This window comes from Lepidothrix coronata, unplaced genomic scaffold (assembly GCF_001604755.1).
Source record: "Lepidothrix coronata isolate B3197 unplaced genomic scaffold, Lepidothrix_coronata-1.0 Scaffold37, whole genome shotgun sequence".
NCBI classification, from domain to species: domain Eukaryota; kingdom Metazoa; phylum Chordata; class Aves; order Passeriformes; family Pipridae; genus Lepidothrix; species Lepidothrix coronata.
Genome location: NW_016690217.1, coordinates 1,719,978 through 1,744,847, shown reverse-complemented (window position 1 = coordinate 1,744,847; position 24,870 = coordinate 1,719,978). Strand labels below are relative to the sequence as shown.

The 24,870-nt window shown below is 38.5% G+C and overlaps 1 protein-coding gene across 1 annotated transcript in view; it reads left to right on the top strand.

The window, feature by feature from the left end:
* Nucleotides 1–961: 961 nt before the first annotated feature.
* CAMK4 (calcium/calmodulin dependent protein kinase IV) overlaps nucleotides 962–24,870 on the top strand; it is a 147,126-nt gene continuing 123,217 nt past the window's right edge. Inside the window, exon 1 of the mRNA XM_017812752.1 lies at nucleotides 962–1,240. Within this exon, the coding sequence (XP_017668241.1) occupies nucleotides 1,068–1,240 (173 nt within the window). The 5' untranslated portion in view covers nucleotides 962–1,067. The remainder of the gene's footprint in view (nucleotides 1,241–24,870) is intronic.

The window sequence follows — 24,870 nt, the reverse complement described above, 5'->3', positions numbered from 1 at the left end:
CGCCATGTTTAAAAACAGGATAGTGAATTGTGGTTGAAAATTAAGGACAATACTTCCATCCCTTCTGCTGCGCAGGCTTGCACATGGTCCATCTTTCCTCCTGCCTGTGCTGGCATGGCAGTATGAGTGGGTGTAACAGCACGGAGAGGATGCGAGTGGGATTGATCTGGCACACTATGCATGCGAGGCACACACAGCTGCTGCTGTTTTATTTCGCCACTACACCAACAGAAACGGCCCTTCTATAGGCGCTTCTGGCGAAGGATTTTGCATTCAGCAGTGCAGCATGCATTAGTACAATCCGAATGCATGCCATCTTAACAGATACCTGTTAAGAGCTGCATTGTAGCACAGCAATCTTATTTCTCTACGGCTTCTTTTAGTTCGCCGGTGGGAAGGAAAGCTATGTGTTGGGTTTTTTATTATTATTTTTGCAGTCACGTTCGAGCATTTGTCAGCCTCTTTCCCATCGTTGGTTTGTCTTGTTCATTCTCTGCCCCCAACACCCTCCTCCCCAAATTTACGGTGAGAGAGAGAATTCCTGAACTCCGGCGGTTCGGGAGCTGCCGGGAATGTTGCGGCATGGCGGGCCGCCTCGCTGCGGGCTGAGCATCCCTCCCCTCCGGATCGGGATGCGGTTTCTCCATCCGTGTAGTTGTCCCCCGCGGAGCCGGGTCCTCCTGCTCCAGGGGCTCGGGGAACTCCCGGTGCCTCTGCTGGGAACTCGCGAGAATCCCACCGTCTTTGGCGGGCCTCAGGGGTCGCTCCCTGCGGGAAGGGATCGCCCGGGGCTCGGAGGGGACGGGCAGGATCCGAGGGCGGTGCGGCCCCCACCCGGGGCGGTTTCAGTCCCGCCCTGGTCCCGCCCCGCCGCCCCACCGGGCTGGGGAACCGCAGGGAGGGGGAAGAGGAGGAGGGGAGAGGGAGGGAGAGAGGGAGGGAAGGAAGGAAATAAGTAAGGAAGGAGAGAAAGAGGGAGGGAGGTGAGGTGTTGTCGCCGTTGGCTCACCGCTCCGCGCTCCGCAGCCGGTGCGGAGGAGGGGACAGCCCCCGTCAGGCGTCCCGGCATGCTGAAAGTCACCATGCCCTCCTCATCCTCGTCCTCCTCGTCCTCCTCGTCCTCGTCCTCCGGCTCCTCGGCCGGCGGCCGCCCCGGCTCCGCCGCGCCCGACTACTGGATTGATGGCTCCAACAAGGACACCCTGGCTCACTATTTCGAGCTGGAGTCCGAGCTGGGACGGTGAGACGTCGCCGGGGGGAGCGGGGATGACGGGGGTGGGTCTCGCTCCCCGTCGCTATGGCGAGAGCGGCAAAACTTTGGTTTGCGTGAGCTGCAGAGCAGGAGCAAGCGGGATTTCGCGGCGTGTGGGCTTTCGAAGAAAAACTGCAGCCCTCCTCCCACTCCCGGGAGCCAAGCCGTGCAAATTCCCTGAAGCAGGGAGTGATTTATAGGTCAGGGCATGGGTCCGTCTGGGTGGACGCTGACCGGAGTGGGGAGCTTTTCGTTAGTCAGGGTATCTGTGTGAGCTGGCAGCATCCAGCACAGTGTGGGATGGAGAGTGGGCATCACTTGGAGAGCACCGAAACGCCACCTTATTCACAGCATCCCTTAATCCCAAACCTGCTGTCGTTCTATCGCCATTATCAGCACTGGTAGACCCCACGCTGACAAAACTCCCACCCAAAACAGGAGTCCCTGGATAGGCCTCTGCCAGCAGAGCCCTCGCTTTGGAGCACAGTGCCGGTGAATGAGCTGGTACATCTTCATTCATTAATTTTACACTACTGCCCTGGTGATGGTCCTGCCCAGCAACTTAAAGGTCCCAGATTTTCATATTTTTTTAAAAACCGAAGTCTGGTGTAAAATGCTGTAGTTAGTGTCCAATTTTTGCCCTCTAAATGTGTTGTTGGTTCATGTTGAATTTGTGGATAGAAAATAATGTGTGAAAAGTGAAAATTACAGCTATTTTTTAAGGGTTCGCAGTACTTGACTTAAATCTCCAGGTCAGTAGGTAGCAAATAGCAATTGTTAATTTTGCTGATTGTTAATTTTGCCAATTCAATATTAAGATCCTGAATTACTGTGGGAAACTTGCAGATAATAACATGGTTGCCTTGGTATAATATTTTTTCAGAAAGGCATGCAATGAAAGTTATTCCTACAAAGCATATCTGTGCTTGCTGTACTGCATCTAATAGGGGCAGGAAAGGTGGTAGAAATACAATGTAGTACCATTCTTGGCTTGCTGGCCAGGTCTTGAGCACCTGCTGCTACTTTTTTTTGATACTGTTGCTACTATTCCCATTTAAATAGGTATAGTTTTATGTATGCTTACCACATTTATACTTGACTTCACTGTACACCTATGCAGAAGCATTAAAATGTAAAACAGGAAATCTAAAGCCAGCACTCGGTTTAAAGCCAGCACACACTGTGTCCAGAATTAATAAAAAAAAAAAAAAAAAGAAATAAAAGGAAAAAAGTATGCTGCTGACTTACAGCAGTTGATACCACTGTGCCACCTGGTTTAGTACTGTTCTGTGCAGTCTGTCTAGAATTCTCTCACCATATGTGATAGTGACGGTGGGCTTTGCCTAAGAGTAATCTGTATTGGTGATACATCCTGGGTTTATTGTGTAGCTTAGGAAGGGGTTTTAAAATGTGAACTCTTTAGTCTGAGGAAGCAAGAATGAATGCTTATAAAAGTATTACAGTAAGGCTGAGGTGCAGTGGATTTTTCTACTTTGCAAGGTAAGACAGATGCTGAAACACTTAACAAAAGGCTTGTACGTAGAAGATAACCACACCCAACTGGTGTAGGGATGTGAGCCACTAGATCTGCACTGCTGCTGGATAGAACTAGGAAATAAGATTTAGAACAAAAGCAGAGAGAATACAGGAGATAACCACCACCTTAATCAAAGATTAAGAGGTAGGGAAGGGAGAGAGAAGAACTTGGAGGGGTATATGATCTGAGGGAAGATTGCTCTAACAAGTTTGGCAGTGAGCTCTCAGTCCTTAGGTCCCAAGGCTGGCTTTGAGATCTTTTCAGAGCCAGCATCCAGAGTGCTGATGATTATCTCAGACCCCCTCTGACAGGTGTACCTTGGCAAATCTATAAGGGAGACTCCAAAATCCCTCTTGGTTCCTAAGTGTAATATAAAAGTGTATTGTTTCCTCTTGGTAACCCTGTCTCTAACCTTCTAGTTTTGGAGATAATTTCGATTGTATACACAAAAAAAAATTCCTTGCTTAGGCTAGTGGTGGTGAAAGTATATCAAGTGAGAATGAAATTATGGGTATGTGATCCCTTTAGATGCAGTAAATAAAAATAATATACTAAAACAACTAGCAGGAAACACTGTCCTACAATATCTTTAACAAATACAGGATTGAAAGATGTCTATTGTCTCACTGCAAAGACCTGCATTTGGACACCTGTGGCCAAGCATGGGAATTCCCCTTTGGAAGGAGTGCCCTTTGTGCAAAGTGTACCTGGCAGATCCCTAAACCATAGTATTCAGTAATTCTTGCTTGCATGACCAACTAAGGAGTAGCAGAAGGAGAGGTGGAAGATCCTGCTAGGAAAAATAATAAATGCCTGAAAGCTTGCGTAGGAGTAAACAGTTGTCTTTAAGCAGTGGAGTTTCACAGGAATCAGTTCAGGTGTCTGTGCTGCTCAATATACTCCATAAATGAAGGGGTTGAACAGTGATATTTGCTGGTCTTTGCAAATTATCAAGGGTTTAAAAGACAGCATTGCCTACGAAGAATTGCAGAAAGACCTTATTGGACTGTTAGGGCATTTAAATGGTGGATGAAATTCAGTTTAGATAAAAAAAGAGGTTGTGGAGAAGAAACCATTTCGTTGTTTTCTCTCATTAGTAAATCGTATTGTAAGGTTAAGACAGACATATCTGGAGATGTGTGGCATGGATGGAACACCTTGTTAGAAGAGCTTGATCACTTGTTTTATTTTTTAATGCAAGCTCTGTGGGTTGTCTGGTAAAAAATGGATTATCAAGTCAAAAATGAGTGACAGGAGGTAAGACTATGTCAACACAGTGTGTCGCTAAGGGGTGGAAGTCCTAGCCAGTGGACACTATGGATGCTAAAAGTTTATGTGGACTTAATGGGCAACTAGGCAAGTTTACATGCAGGAAAACCACTAAGATTGATCTAACGTGAAGATACTACTGAACTGTAAGCTGTTGAGTGTTATGAGGGTATTCTTTGACAGTGATGACAGGGGTTTGCGCTATTTCTACATTCTTCTTGAGGTATCTGTGTTTGGCCACTGTTAGAGACAGTACTCTGGGCTAGGACAACTTTTATTCTCATTCTTTTATTCTGTTTTTAGGTTCTACTAATGCCTGGCTAGTTCATCTTCATTTTAGTCCATTTCTTACAAGGGTTTTTGTGTATAACTGCAGTTCAAAATGCTGTAAAGTTGAAATTTTGTGTTTTGTTTTACAAAAAGTATTTGTTTGACAAGTTGCAACATTGGTCTATTGTAGAGTTTGGAATTTTGTTCTGTGTGTATTTCATCTAAAAGTTTATTTTCCACACTTCTTTGGAAAATAATTCTGAAAATTTTGTATTCTAAACTTGTATTTTCTTTAAAAACTAAACCCTTTTGCTAGTCTTGTGTTACCCATGATGTATCTTCTTGTTCAGAGTTTCTGAATTCTGAATTCAGTCTAAATACAGTATTTGAGTGAAGAGGAAGTTCAGTTTTGATCTTTTTGATACTCAGCAATATGGCAAAAAAAAAAAAAAGGAATTTCTCCTTGTTGGGATTTTAGGTGTGGAATTTTACTTAGCATGCACCCTCTTTGCCTAACAAACTACATAAGTATTTGAGTATTGCAGATCTGGTACATGGTCAAAGGCAAATGAAAGTATTTCCAATCAAATCCTTAGGGCTTCCTTTAAATATCAAAGGTTAAACTAATAACAATTAAAAAGAAACTGAAACAAAAACCTAACAGGGAAATCACAGGCACTTTTTTTCTTGTAAGAATGGTAAATCTTCCAAGGTTACCTTTTCCTGCATGGGCAGTGTTTCAGCTGTGTGATCCTTGTTGAAGACCTGAAAGGTGCTCAGTACTTAGCAACTTAACCTTGAACTGACAGTGTGAGCTGAATCATAGGTGGTTTATGTCCTTGAGTTTTTAGCATAGAGTTTCAATTCAATGTGTGGTTTGAACTCAAGATTTCAGTGTGCAGAGTGACGTCTTACTCTGCCAATCCTGTTTATCAGAGCTGTCATCCTGGCATCTACTTTTGTAATGGCAGTAGTAGATGAAATCAGCTAATTCTTTGTTAGCTGATTTAAACTAGCAAAGCTAAAACTTGGTTGTTAAGCTGATAAAAGCATTATAGAAATGGATTGGATTTGCATTCGATGCTTTGAAGTTCAAACAGTTTTTGCTTTGAAAGCATGCCAACTCTTTTCCCCTCCATTCCTCCATTAAAAAAAAATAAAGGTTTCTTTTTCTGTTCATCTCAAGAGTCATTTGTTTTATAGACTGTTTGCCATGTTTATTTTGAAAATCACTTGCTCATATTGCTTTGGGGTGCATCTAAAGCAGGTCTGTCCTGCCTTCAGTTGCACTTGTGCTTACTTGGTTGTGACTTTTTGCACTGGACTTTCCGAAGTGACGCAAACATGGAACTGACAGTACATGGTGCTGGTGCTTAGCTGGATCACGATGAGAATTATCTTTGAGCAGAAACTGCCTATATGGATTTGCCTGTCCTCCGAGTGACATTCTGCCAGGAATGGCAACTTGCTTGCTACCTTAACACCTTCAGGCAGGCAGCAAGCATTTTCATTCAGGCAGTTTCTGCTCACAGGAAGACTGTTGGAGAGGTATGTCTGAGGCCTTATTTGGGTGGGTGGTGGGTACCTTGGACTTTGCTTTGATGTAGGAAAATAGGAGATAGAGAGGGCCTTTTGGTGCTGGTAAAGGTGTCAGATGGATGGGAAGAATGCTCACCTTCATGCAATCCACCAGCTGCCATACCCTACTTGAACATTTTCACTTCCTTTTCATCTGGAAGGGATTCTGTCCACCTCATCTTTCCCCTTGAAAAATGTCCTAAGCATTTGACTGCAGACTCTTCTATGGTGAACCTGTGCTTTGCTCCTTTTACTGAAGCAGTGCTGTTGTGGAAAAGACAATTCAATATTAAATTGTCCAGAAAGAGGATGTCATATTTTTGTTAACCAAGACACTCCTCAAAGAAGGGGGGAAGTCAGTCCCTATTAAAATGCATGTTGATCTATCGAGAGCCATAAATAAGAATTAGTATCAATCAGTCAGTACTTTCTGTGGAAGCTCTATAGCTTCTTAACCCAGTGTTCTGGATGAAATTCCTCACCTAGGTACCAGAAATGAGAACTTGCAGTGAATAGGTCAGGTTTTGACAATTAAAGTTCTTTGCTCAGTACAGGGAGCAGGTTTTTTCAGTTTTTCTGGTTCGTTTCAACAACTGATTGACTTAGAATTAAAAAACTGTGTTGAAAAAATCAAGAAAATAAAATTTACTCTACCATTCTGTAAATAAAAACCATTTGAGAGTAGACATACCATTTCAAATGAGGGTCTCTAATCATGGAGAGGAAATGGGCTATTAGATTTTTTGAACCTTGCCATGGGAGATTTTTATTGACTCTGTTGTCCAAATGCCTGTCTTAAGCACTAAGTTACTTGTCTAAACATTATCTCTCTGTGCATGCTTATTAGATAGAAAAGTGGAAGACTTTTTTTGAGTATTTGATGGCACAGCTGACATTCTGTTCTTTTTGGTAAATAAGTTTTAAGTTTTACAGTTTTACAGTTGGGATTTGTGGCAAAACCATTGTTCTGCTGCAGCCAGGGGTTTTGCATCGAACTGCAAACTCAACACCTGCTTCACTATGTCTCAGAAAACAGATGGTAAAATGTGCAATGGCTTATAAGTGTATTTGATTCCTGTTAATACTGTAACTGAGGCATTTTCTCCATCATGACGGAAAATGGGTTTGTTGATTAGGTCAACTGTGGACAAAGTGATTGGATTACAATTCTTGTGGACAGTCATGTCAGAGAAGCCAACACTGTTGTAGTGCTTTCTTTCAGATACAATTAATATTGTTTCTGTGGAGCAAACTGCCCTGCTACCTCTATAAATACACAGATCGCTTGTTTTTTAGTACAATCAGTAATAACAGTGTGGCCCTACCTCATGTACTGTGTGCAGCTTTGTGTGTCTCAATACAAGTATAACATGAAACGGTGGGAGTGTGTCCAGAGAAGGGAGACCAAGATGGTGAAATATCTCAAGAGCAAGACTTACAAGGTCATTGGGTTTCTTTACCTTGGAGAAGAGAAGGCTGAGAGTGACCCCATCACTGTCTACAGCTTCTTCAATGGGGGTAGTGTCTGGGGAGGTGCTTATCTCATCTCTCTGGTGACCAGTGACAGGACATGAGGAAAGGGAATGAAGCTATGTCAGGGGAAGTTCAGGCTGGACATTAGGAAAAGGTTCTCCACTGAGAGGGTGGTCAGTCACTTGAACAGGCTCCCCACAGCACCAAGCCTGTCAGAGTTCAAGGAGCATCTGTACTTACTCATATGATTTAGTTTTAGACATCCCTGTACGGAGGAGGGACTTGGACTCGATGATCCTTTTGGGTCCCTTACAACTCAAGATATTCTATGATCTAAATAATAATTTTTTATATAAAAATAGTTTGAAACAAACTTTTCTTCTAGATATGAACTTCAATAAACTACTGATAATGGCATGTATTTGCATGTTTCCAATTCCAGAAGCACTGAGATTTTATTTGTATTGCACCAATCCTGTTTTTAAAAGGCAGGTTTTGGGTGCACAGGTTTTAATTTGCATTGGGAGTGATGTCTGTGAGACAAATGCCCCAATTATCCACTCTTGCTGTACTTTGCATTGCATCAGGGTTGTTCTTGGATCACACAGAGCAGACTGAATGTAGCTGAACCAGAAGATGCTGTTCAGGAGCATTTGATCCAGTGTAACATTTTGTGAACTGTCAGTTTACGAGAACAGATCAGTGCTCATCTGATACAAAACGCCCAGAAATTTTGTGTGTTGATACCAGCATACTGCCACTCTCTGTAATGCTGCTGTGCTCTTACTGCACTGAATTACTTGCTAGTGCATACCTTGATTATGTGTCCTATTGCTGCTGTATTTAGATGTAACTCCGGTTATTTCGTAAGTTGATTAATAGGATGCTTGTGATATGCAATCAGTATAATGCAGAGGTCAATGTCAATCTGCTGAAGTTTTAATTAACTCAGGAGCCAAAGGGAGTATCTATCATATAAATCAAAATTCAGTACTCAGGGTGGGCAGTGTACTCTTTCTAGTTTGTACACTTAATGCATTGTTATGTCAATTAAGTGAGCCATTACCTTTTTTTCTATAAAAGGAGTCCTGGAGCAGTTTTAGATATCTGGAATGAATAGGTGATCATCCTTTGTAATCCTAAGAGGTTTCTCATACTTAAAAAAGAGTTATTAGTAATTAAAATCATATTAGAGAATGGTTATTTCTGTATTTTTCCTTTATTTCTTTATTTTTATCTGTCAGCCAGTATGTATTTATGCCATTGGTTTTGATAATATTTTTTAATTTTAAAATTTGTATTTCTAATGGAGAAAATGGATAGCTCTTGAATTAAGTACTCTTAGGAGTGCTGAAAATTTTTTTACACAGATTGGTTTTAGGAGTGGGAAGAAATAGTATAATTTGTGTTAATAAGAAAATTGCCACACTTGAAAAACATTGTGGTATTCTACAAGAGGTTAGATGTAACAAAGTTATTATTTTAGAGTGTTACAGAGAGAATCTTATAACATCTTGAGTTGGAGGGGACCCACAAGGATCATCAAAGTCCAGAAAGTACATCTAAAATTGAATAAGTATCTTCAAGTGCAGTTGAAAGCATTTCCATAGGCATGATTGTGTAACGACATGATTCTGGGTGGAGGGCAGATAAATTTACTGAAGCCCTGTGGTATGAGAAGCATTATGTGTTCATTCATTCCACTGTGTCTTTTGGTGTGTGTCCAAGTGTGTGTAGTATTGTGTAAGGGATTGTGATGGACGCAGTTTCACAGGCAGAATTCTACCAGTAACAGATGTTTAAATGCTGTCTCAGATAGTAAATAGCCACATTTAAACAGACCACCAATTATGCATGGTCATCAGTGAAAAAAATACTCAGCAGTTTTCAGTAGCATGTGCCCCATGTATAGAAATTCAAGTACTTGATAGGAAGGAATAACTATCCTCTTCAGTCACTCAGACCAAAGAAGTTTTATCTTCCTGAATATTGTCTGAAAAGTTCAATCAGGAAATTAAAAAAAAAAAGTCATTCCCAATGCTAATTTTGTTTATAGTACAACCAATTGAGCCAGGTTTATTGCAGTAAACTTGAACAATTCTTCTGTGGTCTTCTGCTAGCCAGAAGGTTGGCTGAGTTGTTGGAAATCAATCTTCTGACACTGCACGTTGTGTGGAAAAAATCTGCAAAGGTTTGAATATTATTTTCATCTATATATGTACAATATGAATGAACCGTTAGTAGGAGTTAAGATTGTATAAAAAGAAAGAACATGTACTTCCTTGTGCTTTCACAATGAAGCAGAATTTAAACACAGAAACTTGCATATTTATTTGCTCTTTACTTCTTCATTCAGGCATTCTTACCATGCCTCCTCTATTCACAATGAGCAGACCTTTATTATCTGAACAGTCAGTAATTTCATAAGGAATGTTCTTCTTACAATACAAAAGAGAGAAAGGATAACCAGATTCCGTTTATTTCGAGATGGTGATGCTGTTTTTTGTTCTTGGTTTATCTGATGTCTTCTCTGATATTTATAATTTCTGTACCTCTGCCATTAAAAAAAAAATCTTAAAAACTATACTTCTCTCTAACTTGTGAGAACTTTTTTCCTCCTTGTTGGTTTCTTAAGATCTGTTATGATGATGCAATCGGAAAGATGGTTGAGAATGAGCTGTGCAAGCCATTTTCAAGTGTGGGGTTTTTGTTCAACATATACATTGTATATGCTCAATATCATAGACTATATAATGTCTAAAACAGAAAGAGGATTAGTGGTGGATATAAGCCATTGCAAATGTTTCTTTTGGTTATAGAATGAATGGAAAAATGGTGTCATTACTGTCATAGGTTACTGTCAGTTAAAAGACATGGACAATTGGAGACCATCAATATTTGCATCTGTTGCTCTGAGAATAGGTTGATGAGGTGTTGTTGCACTCCTTGTAAAGTAATTCTAAGCTAGGAGACCATGCAGCTATATGACTGTGCAAGCGACCATTCAATCTGTAGCAACTAAAGCTTTTGTTTCTTTGAGTTTCATCTTCAGTGAACAAGAGGTAAGAAATTACTTGGATGCGAACCACCAAATTTCATAGTTGGAACTGGGTCCTAATTCTGACACAGGTAATTACCTGAGAACAACATAATGCTGAAATTGATTTCCTGTTATTTATGTGATTATCTGTGCTAGAGCTCAAGATTCATAAATTATAAAAGAAAAGAAGGAAAAGGGAACCCCACTGAGAAAAAAAAAAATTATAAAACATGCTGCCCTTTGACAGTTTGCTATGTATTTATCATGGCATTTTGTGGGGGGATAAGGGGTAAAAGCAAGTCCAAGATTAATAACACACAGCCTTAGAAACAAAACATTAAATTTTATGCCCTTCAACAAATGTATAATCTGTGTTCTGATGCATACTGTGAGCATCCATATGCCACAGATAAGATGCCAGAACTGCAATTTTACCTCAGAACTGAAGTCATCTCTGCAGTCCTTTTTCCCCAAACCCTCCTCACTAGAAATATGTGATGCATCTCTCCTCTGACCTGTCCTCAGACACTGTGAGACAAAAAGCACTTGTTTGGATTTAGGGAATAGATACTATCCTAAAATAGAGTCATGTCATCATACTTGTTCCCCTCCCCACCTTCCCCTGCAATAAGTTTTCCTTCTTGCAAATAATCATATTTTCTTTTCAATTCAGATGTTTGTGAACACATCAATATATTTACTTATTTTCAGTTTTGATCTTTAAAGCATATCCATGTCTACCAGGTTCGCAGCCTTTGGATACTGATGCTACATCTTAAAATATTGACTTGAGTGTGGTTTTATTGATGAAGATGACCTTGATTGCTCCACAGACTTTATCAGAACTGAATACTGCATAAAAAAAAGGTTCTACACATTTCTTGGTTTTATCTCTTTGTATTGAGGCAGCACAGCATCATGTGACTGAAAGGGTCAGTCAATCAGATCAGTTGCCATGAGTAGAATTGCTCGTTGACATTTTCTCATTTAATAAAAAATTCAAACGTTGACATCAGTAGATAACAAATTTACATAAATAATTTGGGAGTAACTCAGAAATGAAATGCAGGAATTCCAATTTAATCTAAATTAATTACTTTCAATCAACAACTTTGCAGTCATGAATGAATGGAAATAAAAAAATGTGTGAGAAGTTAATGAATATCCTTGGAACAAGAAGTCTGGTATTATCTTGAAGTATTTCCGAAATAATGCTCATATTGATTTTCTTTAAATAGTTCTTATTAACAGAGGCACACTGACAGTGCCAAAGAGTGTGGTATGTGATTTTATTTTGTATTTAACTGAAAAAAAATTAACAGTGTTGAAAGGATTGGAATTTTTTTACAATTCTGTGGAAGGCTGACCACAAATTGTGCAGCTTTCAGCCGATAATTAGACCTTCTAGCTATGACATTCTTTAATGATCAGTTGTTTGAATTTTATTCAGACTTGAGGATGTACCTCTTTCAGATTCTCTCTATATACAAGAGTGTGTGCAGTTCTCTGATTTATTAGATGTCCTACACCAGCCTAATGTTGTGTACCAATAAGAGTATTTTAAGAACATGCTTTGAACCAGGAAAAAATTTCAATTCTTTTGGCACACATTGATATATCTATATCTGTATCAATACATATATACATAGAGAGAGAGAGAGAGATCCATAGATTTGTGTGTGTATGTGTGTGTGTGTGTGTGTGTGTGTATATATATAAATAAAATCTGGTGGTATTATGTACTTTTATACTTTTGCAGAGAAAATGGGTGTTTTGGCAAGGCTAATAAGGCCTTGAGATAATCTGCCATTAATGGCTAATGATTTTTTTTATATATTTTTTTTTTTAGGCTATTGACAAATTTTCTGGATTAATGGACCACAGTTTTGATCTGGTGTACAGGGTTTTACAGATGTTTGTTTTTGTGATGGAGAACATGTGTTTGTCAGCTTCCCTTGTTGTGCATTAATGATTTGATAAAACTGAACACAAAAGACCCTGAGAACTCTGACATGATTATTATCATGATTTAAGTTCAGCGAGCTGGACATGAATGTTTTTACCTGACTGCTTCATTGGATGCCCCCCACCCTGCCTTATGCTGTAGGTGTAGTGAGTGATCCATGTCTCTACATTCTCTTCAAACCCTTGTGATTTTCCTCTGACTAGATCAGTAGAATTGAAAAGAGAAAGGCTGAAAAGCTGGCTCTAATGGGAAGCAACACTTCAAGATGTAGTTACTGATGATCCTTTAGGAAGTGACTAATGATTTTGTTTAATGACTTTAGACTCCACGTGATCAGATGAAGAAACATAATAAAGGTGGTTTTTTAATTCTCCCCTGCGCCCTTCCTTTTTTTACCCTAGGATTCCTTGCAATTTTTTCAAGGTAGGCTGCAAATACTTGTGGAGCACACTGTTCACTGGTCTGTTAATTAGCTGGCAGAGGATTAGCTTGAGTTGAAAGAGGAAGGCAAATTCTAGTCTTAACAAAAATACTTATAGGGCAGCAATTAACTGGTAATAGTTAAAATTAATAGTTGGTGAATGCTAAGTAAGATCAGTAATCAGTTCCAGGTGGGGTCACTGTGTAATGGAAAATCTGCAATGAAAGAGACCCTAAAATTCACTAGCAAGTTTTTTGCTCTTGTAGAAGTGAAACCTATCTCTCTATGACCTCCATAATAAACACTTACATAAGTTATGTTTTGAGTTTAAATTCAAATCCCATCGCTATGCATAATTCATACATAGGTATTCAAAAGTAGGTGAAGCAGGAACAAAACTGTGTGAAAAAGGCAGTTTTATTCATTACTATAAAAAGTTGTTCACACCTTTAGTTTAATTAGCAGTAGCATAAAAAGAATAATCTTTTGTTTTCAGAGGATCGTTAATTTCAGATGAGAAAAACCTGCAAACCATCTTCTCCTCAGCGCAACAGTATCTATTGGACCATTTGAATATTCACCCTGTCTAGCTAAAGTACATTAGCTCATGTTACTGCATAATGATTTCAGGTGGTGTAATCTATACTAGGCTATTTTTATTGGTCTTGCCAAATTCATGTCTTGGAGGAAAAAAAACAAAAGCAAAATATTTTAACCTCTTCACATGGTTTTCCTGCATGACTTCACAAATGTCATTTGTGATGGAAAATTCATTTTAGATGTATTTCTCTTGGAAACGACTGTCTAAATTAGAACTATTGAAATTTATTCTTTACATAAATAGCCCTACAAATCTTACTTTCTCTTTCCTGTCAGTTCCTATTCTGTGAACTGGTTATGTTTGCTATTTCTGAGTTCATGCAATAAATATATATCAGATAGCCTGTTTAAATAGTTTGCCATGGTGCTTCTTATGAACCATGTGTCTTAACTGTATTGAATACCTAGTAAGCCCATTTTATTTTGTTTTTTTCTCTAGTCACAGATGAAATAAAATAATGTTTTAGTTGCCCGAATGACATGTGGCTATTAGAAGACTATATTTAATTCTTTAGAGTCACACTTGTTAAAAGTTTGTTTTATCCATATATTTTTATCTGAGTTAGTTGCCAGATTTGAGAAATTCCACAGTTTTCATCCATGATAAATATTTTGTCATCTGTCTCTGTTTTGAGTTAGAATGCATAACTGAAGTACTGACGCAATGTGGACAATGGACAATTTCACAGCATGGAGTTTTTCAACAGTTCTGAAATGAAATTTACAACCCCTTTCACATTTTATATTTTGTATTAATTAAAGGCATTCTGGACTCAAAGTAACCAGATTGCAAGAATGAGGTACATTAATCTCTTGTATCATGGTGCCTTATGAGAGTTTTGAGTCAGATCCCTCTTTTAACTGTTTTCACCTTCTGTCTTTTGTTCCTGCTTGGACTGTGTTTGACGTGTTGCACTAAAAGTGGTGCAACTTTCATATGATTTATTTCCCTACTGAAACATAGGGAGATTGCAAAAATTGTGTTTGCCTACTGTCTCCAGTTATAAAATTCTCAGACTTTTCTAATAAGAACAATAAACATTATTGAATGGGCCATGATCACATTTGCCTTTTTCGCAGCTGCTGTCTTGGTAGTTTGTGGCTGTTTCGTTGTTTGTTGCCCTAACTGTATGTTTTCCATTTTCCTTCTGTTTACAATTGATGACGTTTTATAGCAGAGTTCTTGTTATTTGTCTGTAATGCATGACCGTGTAGTTAATGCAGCTAAATTTTATCCTTTTTCTCTTGCTCCTGCTCCCCAGGTAGTAAGTACAGGCTTTTTCTTTCTGATATTATGGCTCTCTGCTCTACTGCCAATGCCACCACAGCTTTATCATCAGCAAACTGAATCAGCATACTCCAAAGCTTATGCCAAAGTCAATAATTAAAGTATTAAGTAAGATGCATAACAAACCAAAGGAGTATTGCTCAAACATTCATGTCAGAAAAAAAAAACAAAAAAAGCTGAAGTAATGTGCAGTGTGTTTCTGGCAAGCTTTTGATGAATTTTCTTGAGAGGGAGAAAAAAATATCTAAAACCAAATGGCTAATAAAAGTGTTTCCTTTTATGCCATTATCCCACTCAAATTGAAACTGAAAAAATCAGAATTTTTGCAGTATTGCCTATACCAAGGATGAATCTCTTCCTCTATATTCTTTTGATGAGTCCTAGCTCCTTTAGCAAAGGCTGTCTGGGGCTATTCTCACCTTCATTCCCCTGAGCTCCAAGTGCTTTCTGTGGAATGCACTCTTAATCACCTTTATGGAAAGAGGAAGAAATAATCTCCACTGTATTTAATGGGTACAATTTCAGAAGCTGCAAAACTGGTCATTCAACACTGTATCCTCGCAATTAGTGCCAAATAATATAGGTGGTGTGCTAGTCAGAAAGCTGACAGAAATTCTGATGTTTCAGTAGAAGCGAGGGATTAGGTTTCAGTATGCAGATAGGTATCTTCCTTCTCCCACTTTTGTAATATGGATCAAGTGTGTGTAAATGTAATGATTCCTGAATGTAGAAGGATTCAGCTCCAGTAATTCTGTCAAACAAAAAAGAAAAGTAACATTTTTTTTTTACACTGCACTTGAAAATTTCATGGGTCTGTGAGTTATGGGACTTGATTTGTTCTCATTTTTTATTCATCCAGTATAATAGTTGCAGCTGTGAAAAATGACTGCAATGGCAACATAAAAGGCTTGTCTTCATATGTGTTATGAAAAATGCCTTTTAAACTTACTCTTCTGATAATATACTGTAGAGGAAGGAACTGGGTTTCTTTAATCCCAGCAGATGGTGCTGGAAAAAGGTTATGGTAGTTCCCCAACAGAGATCCACACCTCTGAGCTAAAATAATTAGCTTAAATTTAAGGACTCTTCATGCATGCAAAGGAGAAGTACCTTGACCATGATCACAGTAAAAGTTGTAATTTAGATGAAAGTATCTAACCATCTGTAGTTCTGTAACAGCCTTTTAAATATGAGCAAGACAGATGAGAAATGTGCCTAAAATTGGTATGTGATAATTTTGCGTAAGACTCTGCACGACATGGTTGCCCATGTTACCAGGAGCCTCCTTGACGACATAGGAGAGTTCTTCCCCGTTATCTTTAGAATAACTGCATTGATTTTTGGTGTCCTCTCACTGGTAGCATTGAATTCAGTATTGATCTGTTGACATCACCAAAGGATCAACATAATTCTCCTAGTCACATTCTTATCTCAAATTGAAATCAAATTCTCTTTGGGGGTTGATGTGCTCTCCTACATCCTTAAGGCCTGGCTAGTGGAAAATGTACCTAAGTGCAGCTGTTGCTCTTGGAGATGAGTGTGCAATGCACTGGATATGTGTGTTATTGTGTTTAAAGGAATCTTAAATTCACCTTTCAGTGAGAGTCAACTCTAATTACAACATGGATACCTTTTTCATTCTGTTTATGGAGATACTCTTGTTTGGAAACACTGTTTTCAGAACTTTCAGCCATTTCAGAATCTACAAACTAATACATACATACGTTTGCAGTACAGTTTAAAATGAACTGGCCACCCTAAATTATTTGAGTCTTTTTAGTGTAAGAATGGTGGTGGTGGGTCAGATCAAAGGTCTATTTAGGCCAGTGTCCTGTCTCCATCTGTAGAAAGAAGCACATACCTAGAAAGTAGTGTAAAAATATCTATCCTTAGATATGTGCCTAGAGTAGTCCCTCAGCCTTCAGAAATCTGAAGCTAAATCTGAACCTTCAGCTCTGTTCCTCATATCAGAACAGTGAATTTGCATGCAGGGCTCAAGATGTAACACAAAATCAGAGAATGGACGCAGTTGACGGAGACTTCTTAAGATCATCTAGTCCAACCTCCCTCCTTGAGCATGGTCAGTTAGAGAAGGTTTCCCGGAAGGGAGTCCAACGGAGTTCTGAATAGATGGAGATAAACTAGATGGAGATGTTCACACAATGCATTTATACGTAGGACAATGCTTAATACTTCTTAACAGTTGTTGGCGTTTGAGTTGCTTTTTGTTGTTTTTTTTTTTCTTTTTTACTGGTCACAGACTCGATGATTCGTATAACTTCTGTCTAGATCTCAAGATTTCCTTGCTTGTGATAATAGGCAATTTAGTCTGTTTAATACATGAAATTAGGATTGTGTTAGTAATTAGTAATTTTATATTTATTTATATGGGATTTTATCTGCCATTTAATACCCCATCACTGAATCTCAGTAGAATCTTCTTACAGCTGGGCAGAAACTTACTATTATGAAGAACTTTAATTATAAAAAATCCCAACAAACTAGTGTCACCTCATTTCTTATCTCAGCTGACTCATTGGAACTCACCAGCTCTGGACCATTAGACTTACTGATGACCTCTCTATACTGTGGAAACTAAACTTTTATTCCTTCCTTGTTTTGTATTTCTTAACCAGCTACTAATTAATTGCTGCCTACTGTGGCTTCCCCAAGAAACTAATTTGAGGGACTTTGTCAAGTAACTTTTGGAAATCCAAGTGGACTGATCAACCAAATTTACTTTATTCAAATCCTTGCCAGAACTTTCAAAGAAGTTCTGTAGGTTTTGAGACATGGCTTCCCTCTACAGAGGCCACACTAATTCTTCCCCAGGATATTATATATGTCCATGTATCCACAGGTCATACGCTCAGAGCTTTAAATTACTTCAGCAATATAGAGCAAAAGTATAGTCTTCCAGTTCTCTCTGATAACTATTGTAAAAAATTTTTGTCACATTTGTTTTGTTCTAGTCTGAAAAGGCTAAGTAAGTGGTGTACAAGAGCCTTACTTACTGCCTTAACTTGAGCTGTTTCATTCTTGAGTTCAAGTTAATCCTTGAACTTGGTCTCAGCCAGCACCCATAATGTGCTATTGGTCACTTTATCTGTTTTTCATGTAATGTCTTCTGTCTCTTCTCTCTCTCTTTGTTTGGGAGGTTTGAAGGCTTCTTTTCCCCATTTGTCTTCTGACTAAAGAAAGATTCTATCATTGGAAAACCCTCACTTTTTCAAAATCAGATTTATCACAGGCTGTTCAGTAGATACAAAATCTTTACAGAATTAACATTTTACAATCATGCCACTGTTCACTGTATTTTGGCCATTCTGTGCTGCAGAACACTGAAGAGATTGCCTTCAGCACAGAATTTTTTCATTCAATGAAAAACAGGTAAGAGGGTACTCTCCTGTGCTTTGAGGCAAATGCCTGTTAATAGTAGTTCTGAGGGAAGAAGCAGGAGGTGCTGTTCATTGCAGGATTTCATCCTACACTCATTTTACTGTACTTTAGCCCAGTTTGGGTAAGGTGAAGGTTTTCACATATTTTTAATGTGTTTTATGTCTGTCCACATGCTCCTTTAATTTCTGCAAAGGAGAAATGTGCATGACTAGAGATAAGGTAAAATTTTGTGAAATTACTCTACATCTTATCCCCATACAGTGACTAATCAGTTCATTTGTCTTTCTGATGAACTGTGCAAGGGAGCAACCATTTTGGGAAGTTGAGGGATAGAAGTTGGGTTCCTGCCTAATAGATAGATTGAGAAAATTTATTTGCTGTTATAGTTTTTGATATAGAAATGAGAAATGAATATTATGAGTCTTTCATCAAATTACTGTTTTTCAGTTCTTCTGGAAATTATTTATGTAACAAGTTATTTGTACAGCTTGTAAGAGAAGTACATGTGGCTGAATGGCTGGAAAAAATATTGTCATTCTTGGACAGTGAAATTCGTGACTAAATTACTGCCATTTAGCCTGACAAAGCTATATAAAGGTCTTTCAGTATCTACTAATCAGTAATCTGAAAGAGAGCTCCTGAAACAAGAGTCCTTTCTGTCAGTTTTTATAGTCTCAGCTTTCAACTGTGACCTGACATTACAGTATCCGTTTTGTTGTAGAAAAAACCCTCTGTTTTGTTTAACTGCTTGGAGGTAAAACAAGTAATAATGTTAACTGAAACTAAACCTGCTTAACATTGTCCCTGAAGAGTTGAAGTTGTGAACACTCTGTAATTCACGTAACTTCCTTAATTCATGCGTGCATACATATGCAGGAGCAGGCAGGCACACCACAGATAGATGAGAATGCAACTGGTAAGTTTTTAATCCATAATGATTTTTATGATTCCTTTTGCTGTCAAATGAATAGAAACCACTGATGAAGATGAAATGAGTGATAGATACTTAGAAGCCTAATATAAGACTTACTTTTCTTTGGAAGTGTTTATCCCAGCTTTCTATCAGTGATGGACAGCATTGCATTCTGAATTAATGTAAAAAGTCTCTCCAAAGAGCACTGAAAGCTGTCAGTCATAATGGTACTTGAGGCCCAACAGAGATGGTAAATAGAGCATTTTAAGTTTTACCTGGATAGAATCATAAAATTATTTAGAGTAGAAAAGAACCTTAAGATCACATACTCCAACCATAAACCTAATCCTGCCACATTCACCACCAAACCATGTCCTGAAGCACCACATCTCAAACTTCTGCCAGCAGCTGCTGTCCATTATCACTAATAAATGTCTAGTAGTAGGTACAGGTCGTTTGACAATTTCTCCTCTTTCTCCATCTAAACTCTCTTTTTGTGCATCTTCTTGGGGTCACCCTTCTAATAACAGGACACAGGATAAAAATCCTCCTTTTTTTCCCAGTTGCCACACTGGTTCTGTAAGCACTGCAAAGACAAAAGCCTCTGTGAGAATATTCTTCCTTACTTTTAAGTTTTTCAAAGAAAATGCAGAGAAGACTGTTATCCTTGATTTTGCCTTTTTTTACAGCCTTGGTTTGTGTTAGAGCTTTCTGCTGCTGGGAAGTAATACATTTTAATCTGATCTCTCAGTCATTCAGAAATGAACATGTTCATGGATTCCAAAACAGTTATTCATCTCAAATGAACTGACCTCAAAAATTTGAAGAGGAGACTGGAAAATGAAATGAGCATATTTTGTTGCTCAGAAACTGTTTGTTTATTGTGGAGTGTCTGATTTCATGGAGGGCTCTACCTTGAACTGGGAGTCATATCAAAATTTGCCCTGCCATGTTGAGATAGTGGCATGCTATCCTGGCAATGATTTAAATTCAAAATCCAATGCAAAATACATGTTTTAAGTGCACCCTTCTTTCTTCCATAAAATTCTGATCTGCCAGATTCTCTACTGAAGTTGTTTAAAGTACCTTGACAGACTAACATGAAGTATGAAGATTATTAGTTGGTCATGCAGACTTTTGCCTCTGGATTTCATAGGACTGAACTCTGACAGGATTGGGGTGAATAATGTGATGGTTGTTCACTGATTTTACACCACCCACTGAAGTAGAACCTGAATCTACCACTGGAATGGCTATTTTCTCACTTTAAAGTTTGAAAAGTTGTAGATAGGCCAGTGGTTTTCATCTCCATACAGAGTGCTGTTCAAGTTAGATTACTTACAATCATTATGCAACAAAGCTGATTTGTTTTACTTAAAGTACATTTAACATGAAACCTGATATATATATATTTTTCATGACAAAAGGGAATCTTTTACAGATCTGTTACACTTATTTTTTTTCTTAGTGTTTAAGAAATTTTGGCTATAATAGTATGTGCAAAACTTGGTATACAGTAAAAATAATGTAAAATATGCTTTCACATAACAAACTTTCCTAAAATTTCCCAAAGTTCAGTTCCAAAACTGTTTCAAAAACTGTTTTCAGCCTGTTCGTTTTTTGTTTTGTTTTTTTTTATAACTTTACTGACTGATAGTGATAAAGGAATTATTAGCTTGAAAGCTGTCTTCATTCAAATAATTGCTTGGGTAGGCACAGTTGTTCTTGTTAAATACAGATGCTTAAGTAGAAGTCAGAGTACTTGGAAAACAGACTTTGCACATCTGCCTGCTACTCTACAGTAAATTCTTTGCTCACCACATCTTCAGAGCAGAACTTTGTTGTACCATCTGCGTGTTTATATGGTGATGATTCTTCCTGTGCACTGGTTCCATTGTTCCCTTCCTCCTACACAGCAGATTTCTTGTAGGGAAATTATGCTTGTTTCTGCCACACACCCCATGAGTTGTTTGGGAAGCCCAAATAATGATTCTGAAAGCTATTTGGGGCCCTAGCAAGCACCCTCAGCATTTAGATGTGCAAGTGAAGATGCACAACAAACCTGCTGGTGATATTTTTAGGGAAGATAAAATGCACATGAAGTGCCATGAAGCTCCCTTCGGCAAAGAAAGAGATACCACCCTCCTGGAGCCTCTGAACAGAGCTGAGGTTCTTCCTGTTAATTTGCCACCACACTAATTCCCTTCTCAAGTAAAATTAAAGCTGTCATCAATGTGCCCATTCATACTGCATTCATACCTCAGAGATACAAAGTTGCATGTATGGAGGCACCCAAGAATTTATTCTTTGGTTGTTTGGGTTTTTTTTCCCTAAAATGTCTTTTTTTACAGACTTGAATTTTAGAATGTATGTGGGATATGTCATGGTTTTGTTTATTCCAAATAGCTTGATTTGATAAGGATCGAATAGTTTCTCTGTCTTCATGCTCATTTTTACAAACAAAAGTGTATTATATTGAAAGTATCTTTCTGCACATCTCTACTGGCAGTTTCATTTTATTATTTCAAATATCTTAGGGAAGGAAATTTTAGAAAACAGTAGAACATCAGAACAGAAATATAGGCACATATATAATGAATGCACACACACAAACACCCATATGAACACTTGCCACTTTTTCTGGTTTTTAGTTCATTTTTGAAAAGATGAGCAAATTTTCAAAGCCTTGTCAGAGAACATTTTTAATCCCTTTTGCAAAATGTATTCATTTCAGTTGTGATTGGATATTAAAATATACAGGTTATTTTATTTATTTGTTTATTTTGTTATTTATTCATACAGATACTTATAACTGCTGTGTACAATCTCTGAAGTTGTGAAAGTACACAACAACCTGCAACAAGGAGTACGAGAAATCACTGGCTTAATCTGCAGTAAGGATGATTTAGAAGATCTGTTGGTGCACTCCCTAGAACTTGGATTTTTCCCCACGCATCCTGCTTGCCTTTATTGCTGGTCTCCCCTCTGTCTTCCCTTCAGCAAGGGGTTCAGGAGCCCTGGATGACTGAGGAATCAGGGGCCCAAGCAGAAGCTTTTTCTGCTCCTTTTCAGGTAGCTTTCTGTGTTCCTACAGCAGTGCTGGCCCCAGCATGCAGCCAGCACTCATAACCCAAAGAAAGCTCATAGGTTTCTCTTCTGCTCTGAACCTCATCCAGCATGAAGAGGTGCCTCACCTCTTGGAAATTATTAGGCTTGAAATGAGAATATACTATGAGAAGTGGTATATATACCATTGCAAACCCAGAGACCTTTTATTATTATCCTGGAAAGCACTTGTTAGTTTCAATAATTTTAGTTTTCACTGAGACTACAGTAGCTGCAGAGCTAAAATTTTAGTCATGTCAAGGATGAAAGGTTCCTCTTCTCTTCTTAATAAGCTTGCCAAGGTGACTTTTAATGAGTTAGTGAGGAGAGAGTTTCTGTGTTGTAGCAATGTTTTCCATAGGCTGTCACAGAGAGATTCCGTCACTGCCTCTGTCAGCACCATCCTGTGAGTCTAATGACTGCAGAGCCTGAGTGCTTCATAGGCACACATGCACTAGGAGACATACATCAACTTCTTCTGTATGCAACATTTACTCAGTTTTCACAACAAATAATTCTATTCATCAGCCAGGGCTGGGACTTTTTCAAGGCCCTTGAGTAAATAAGGGAACTTAAAAGCAATAAAAGTCCTAGTGTAGTTATTCATATAGTGAAAAAAAAAGCAGCGGCTTCAGATAGAATGATGGAAGCCAAATCTGTTATGCTGAAGGATAAGATTTATTTTGTTTTTGTGGTAATTACATTAGCTTGAATAACTTCTGTTGAGTGAAACTACAGTTTGCATGTTCTCTAGTAAAATACTGAAGGTCTGATACATCAGAGGTGGTTCATGTTATTGTACTCCTTTGGCTGAAAGAGGTAACTAATTTTGTACTTAGGTGTGTTAATTCTGCCTGAAGTACTTCAGGGAGATTGTATTTTCCTTCTTAGGGTAGCTTGCAGTGTAACATTTGAGATAGTGTTCATACAGGTTTTGCACCAAAAACTGCAAGATCTTTATAGGTAGTTCTGAAATGCATAGTCCATTTCTCTTTGATGTCTTTTATGTTATTTGGATTTCCTCCCAGTAGTTGTGATCCATTGCTGCGAGTAATTCCAGATGTTTCCATGTGGTGCTTGCTTTTTATGATTGCTGTCTCTAAGGTGGTGTTTGCTTGTATTCAGATCTTTACAACATCATCCTTTAGCTCTTGAGCAGTCATTTTCTAGAAGTCACTAGTGTCTGTTTATAGATAGTTATGAACAAAAGCCAAAGTAATAAACTGTGTCATCAGACATGCATACAGGTCTGCTTGAAGGCAGGGTTTTTGCAGAAGAAAAAGCCTTTGGATTTCATCAAATGGAAGTAATGACTGACTGTTTGAAGCTATGCTGTCTTGCCTTAATTGAGGACCATGGTTTTTGCTCATGGCTTAAATTTGTCTGTGTTGTGACTCACATGGCTCACCAGTTACCTTTTACAAAAGCTTATAATGTGACCACAGCTAAGCTCTCTTCTTTAAAAACACAAATATCTGCCTTCAGTTCTCCAGCTGAGTGTTACCCTAGGGAGGAAAGACTTTTTTTTACTTTATATTTAAGTCCTCAATTTCCTTTTCTGAATGAATTTCTGACACCAGTAATAAACTATGTGCAGCAGTCTTCTTTGGTACCGCTATCAAATGCTTGCGTGGAAAGCAGTGAAAGCACATTGCTTTGTGTCTGAAAGACCAGTTTCTAAATACTGGACAAATGATGGAGGGCAGTCCAGAGTGCCAGGACCAGCTGAAAGTGCGCTAGCATACAGCGTTAAGTGTCTCCTTGTACTAACAGTAGTTTGCAGGAAACTGTTGAAGCAAAGATAAATTTATATATATGTTTATCTGAAATAACAGAGAAAGTGTTGAGTTGTCACCAGATTTGCCAAAATTCACCTCTGTGTTGAAGAGAGCATGGGGATGTAGAAAGGCTTGACCTTATGAATTAACTCCATCTGGAGAACAAAATTTCACCTTCACATAGGAAGGTACTTGAGTATTTTAAGTTAGTCAGGGAGGGGTCTTCCTGCCTAGTTATTTATTTTGTCCAGGTCAGTTTTAATTCTTATGTGCTCTCAAGTGTACATTCCCAGATTTAGAGTGTCTTTTTAAAAAAAACCCTTACATATTTTTATCCTGCTAAAGCAATTAGTGTCCATTAGTGGCCTCTTATGGTAATTCATGAAAACACTGAGCAGCATTGAACTCAGGAGCAGACACAGGACTGATGATGCATCAGTCCATTTGAACTGTCCATTTGAACAAAATATAACAATTTTTGGCTCACAAATAGTTTATAACTATTTTTTCAGTGTGTTTACCCAGTGTTTCACTGACTTTTCTCCTAGACTGTCTCCTTGTATTATTTCTGAGAATGTTGTGCAAGACAACTTCATAAGCTGCATCGATGTGAAAGTGTATGGCATCTGCTGCCTCCACTAATAATGAGGCCTGTTACAGTGTAGAAAAAAACTTTGATAATAAATTGCTCTTGAAAAATGAAGGTTGGTTGCCAGTCAGGTCCTCATTCTCTGGTGATTCTCCGGTGATGACCAGTAATTTTCCTAATGATTTTTTACCCCCTGATATTTCTCCAGGGTGTGAAGTTCCCTGGACTCTGTTTTCCTCTCATACTACTTTTCCTTCTACAAACAGTGACAGTTTGACTTTCTTCTAATCTCTTCACTCTTTCTCTAATACTTCTTCACTACTTTCCTCTGAGTTATCAAATATTACCACTTGTGGCTTTGGAATTTCTTCAGATCACTCTTTTAATGTTCT